The sequence below is a fragment of the Pseudophryne corroboree genome, chromosome 11, assembly GCF_028390025.1.
Source record: "Pseudophryne corroboree isolate aPseCor3 chromosome 11, aPseCor3.hap2, whole genome shotgun sequence".
NCBI lineage: Eukaryota > Metazoa > Chordata > Amphibia > Anura > Myobatrachidae > Pseudophryne > Pseudophryne corroboree.
In genome coordinates, this window is record NC_086454.1 from 31,845,855 (window position 1) to 31,849,436 (window position 3,582).

Here is a 3,582-nt window from a genome sequence, read left to right on the forward strand (position 1 = left end):
AGGCCTTTTGTTGTATAGTCCCTCAAAGGTGACTAGAATTGTGTTCTGCTGCTGTTTTCTCCATAATCTGTGTTTAAGTCAACATCTGGCACATGATGAGGGAGAAAGCAGTCAGCAAGCAGAGGAGTTAGAACCATCTGGTGACAGTGTGAGTACATATGTAGGGAGGCAGGTACGGCAAGAAGTGATCCTGCGGTATTTTTCAGGTAAGTTTTTGTAGGATGTAATTATCCTTGACTAAACACTTTGCAATACTTTCTATTGTGTGTTTTGTTACTTACTGTTTGTTGTTTATAGTGGTGTGTACATTGTACTTAGTTTATGTTATAAATACCTTTTCAGTCATTACCCATGAAAAACATACATACATACATAGCAGATTCAACAATGTTTGAGACGGACACAGGAAGTTGTGTGTTTGTCAAATCCAAATTTTTATTGTTTAAATAACATTTGTCAAAATTGTTATTTTTTTCGCTTGTGTGTGCTGGGTGCTGTGCTTTGTGCTGGCTCACTGGCACGTGCTCTGGAGGAACGCCGAACAGGGGAGGTTACTGGCGTTTGGATAGGGGTCGTGGTCCCAGAGCTGGAGGTCACTTGTTGAGCTGCCATCAATGTTATGTTGTTGCTCAAATTATTAATGCTAGCATTCAGTTGTGTGTTGGTTGCAGTGTGGCTGGCTACAATCCTGGATAACGACTCATTCACAACCTGGTTGTGCTGAATGAGTTGAACGAGTGCCTGCTGATGGCGCTGTTGCTCATCAATGATGCGCGTTAAATGAGCCAGCATTTGGTTGTTGTCAGCCCTTATTTGCTCCATCGATGTTGCGATTCGGCCTACTTGTACAATCAGTCTGCCCGAGTTGCGACTAATGAGCGGTAGATGATGGGGCAGACTGGCAAGGTGTTGGGTATGTGCGGTCAGGCTGGCATTGCTTTGGGCCTGTTGGCTTGTCCAACTGGCCCAAAAGTCATCTGGTATTTGTGTTTGGGGTGGAGCTTGTGCCAGTTGTGGACTCATGGAGGCTTGGGGGATATCCTGCAGCTGTATTGGCTGGCTCGGGTCAACAGGTGTAAGTTGCAGTGTGATGGTTGCCTGTTGGTCTTGTCCCTGCTGGTCCACGTCGGCCATCAAGCTGGGCTCTGTATGGGGTGGCCAACATGCAATGTTTATTTTTCTATTAATTTATTTGCTAGTTCTACACATTACTACATTCATAATACTCCATTTTACAAGTTTTTTGACTTGTTTTTGTAAACTTATAATGTGTTTTTTCGCCAAAAACATATATACCATCACAGGCGTGCACATAGACAGACTTGAGTAATCCTCACCTAACTACCTCCCCTCCACAGCATTACAGTGTTATGTCACCTCCCCTGGCCACGATATAGACTGCTTACCTGGATAGTCCAGAGGAGCGGAGCAAGTAAGCAGTCTACATACCGGACAGGGGAGATGTGTGAACACTATAATGTTGTGGAGGATTTTTTTTTTTTTAATTTTGGTTTTTATATTTATTTTAATGTGCACGTGTGTGGCCTAAATTTGTACAAATGTATGTTCTTTTTTAATAATGATGTTGGCGATATCAACCACTAAGACCTTGAAAAATTAAACATTTTCACCTTTAGCAATTGAAGACGTAACATCACATTGCTTGTTATGTCAAACATGTAATCTCAACTCCAACTCACAACATAGTAACTGTACTGTGTAGATTATTTGCTATGTGTTTAGTTTCTGTTTTGACTCACCAGATAACTGAGGTGATCGGGGCTCATCACTCTGTGGACTCGCCAATAGTGCCAGTGGTGGCTGGGGTGACACTGCAGAAATGCGCCGCCTGGGTGGGGAAGATGGAGCCGCAGATTCCGTGCCAAGACGCCGTGTCTTACTTGGCCTCCTGGGTAAGTGGCCCGAGCCCTGTGATGGGCGCCTTACAGGAGGTCGGCTTACAGAAGCAGAACCTATGAGAATATATAAACATTAATATTTTGTACTTCTATGTGTTTGCAGAATATGTGACTACAGTGAAGTCTTACCTGCAATCCCAGCATCATCCTGAGTTGTCTGAGGCCTGTCTGGCCGGCTGGTCTGTCGGACTGTTGAAAAAGTGGAGCAAACATTATTACCATGCTTTGTGTAAAAATTACAACTGCAAAGCCTTAGTGTACTGTAACCATCTATTAGGTATTCGAAAATAAACTAATTTCTGCTTAAGATCTTCGTGCTTCCTTAATTTGTGGTGTATATCAAAATGTACATGGTGTTGCACAAAAGAAATCTGTTACATTTGAGAATTATGCGTCAGATATTGCATAGATTGACTACTTGCAAATGTTACCAAAATGTAATTTTGAATTAATAGAACCTTTTTTAGGAAGTAAATAAATCAAATATTTAAAAAAACAATTAGATACAACACCGATGTCCAAGCAATATCGCAAAATTATTATGGCAAATACACATACCAGCAGGCATTGCACCTGTTTTAGCGCAAAATTTAAAAAAAAATACAGCCAAGGCAAGATGGAAAATGCCATTTCTAAACACAAACACACCTTAAGGGTGCATAGGCCTGCAATATCTGACCAACAATTTTTGCATCCTTTACCCTTAAAAAATGATTAAAAAAACATTTAGAGGACATTTAAATAAAAATATAACAAATCAAACTCACCATCCTGCGTGGGTCGGTCCGAATCCCGGACATGAGTAGCAGACACCACTTCTGCAGGAATCAATGCCCGCACAGGCTCCTCCCACTCCCGATAGGTTGCCCGGAAAGGGGGGCCACCTCCGGTTTTTCGGGCTGATTTTGCCTCTTTGGCCATCTTGGCCTTGACACGCCGCTTTATGTCATAGAACCTCTTGCGACACGTGTCCTCAGTCCGCCTCCCCACACCCTCACTATTGACGGCAACTATTACTTGCCCCCACAGGACAGACTTCCTGCGGGAGGACACCTTGCCAGCATCCTGACCAAACAATTGGCGATGGTGCTTCATCAGCTCACGCACCAACGCCATGTTTTCAGCATAGCTGAACTTAATATTCCTGCCAGTCTTGGTAGTGGTGCGTGGCTGCGGAGCCACAACACCATCACTATCACTGGAGAATACAGCAACAGGCACCCCCTCCTCCTCCTCCTCACTACCCCCCTCCACCTCACTAACAGCCTCCACCTCACTAACAGCCTCCACCTCACTACCAGCCTCCACCTCACTAACCTCCGCCACCACACTGACCTCTGAGTCTGACATGATGACAAACGACAAAAAACACTGAAAAATCAAAACACAAAACACACTCCTCCACTACTACTACTACTACACACCACACAGCCAACACACACGCTCACTCACTCACAAACAATGACAAAAGACTTTGTCAATTTTTTTGTCCTTGTTTTTTTTTTAAACAGAGAAAAAACAATACGACAAATATGACAAGACTACTTACACACACAGTACAGCACTCAACAATCACAAAACTCCTCTCCAAAACCTCCAAAAACTCCACCAAACTCACCAACTCCAAATACACCTTCCTCTCTCCTCTCCACTAGCTAAACCC

The 3,582-nt window shown here is 43.4% G+C and overlaps 1 protein-coding gene across 1 annotated transcript; it reads right to left on the bottom strand.

Annotated features, from left to right (window-relative positions):
- Window positions 1–417: 417 nt before the first annotated feature.
- On the bottom strand, window positions 418–2,196 carry LOC134969875 (uncharacterized). Its single transcript, XM_063946067.1, has 3 exons — window positions 2,049–2,196; window positions 1,761–1,973; window positions 418–1,145 (listed from the first exon to the last, which is right to left on the bottom strand). The coding sequence occupies exon 3, from the start codon at window positions 1,132–1,134 to the stop codon at window positions 466–468; it is 669 nt and encodes a 222-aa protein (XP_063802137.1). The 5' UTR covers window positions 1,135–1,145; window positions 1,761–1,973; window positions 2,049–2,196; the 3' UTR covers window positions 418–465.
- Window positions 2,197–3,582: the final 1,386 nt, after the last annotated feature.

Coding starts and splice junctions, on each gene's coding strand:
- LOC134969875 (XM_063946067.1), bottom strand. CDS start 1,134: ATGGCCGACGTGGACCAGCAGGGACAAGACCAACAGGCAACCATCACA.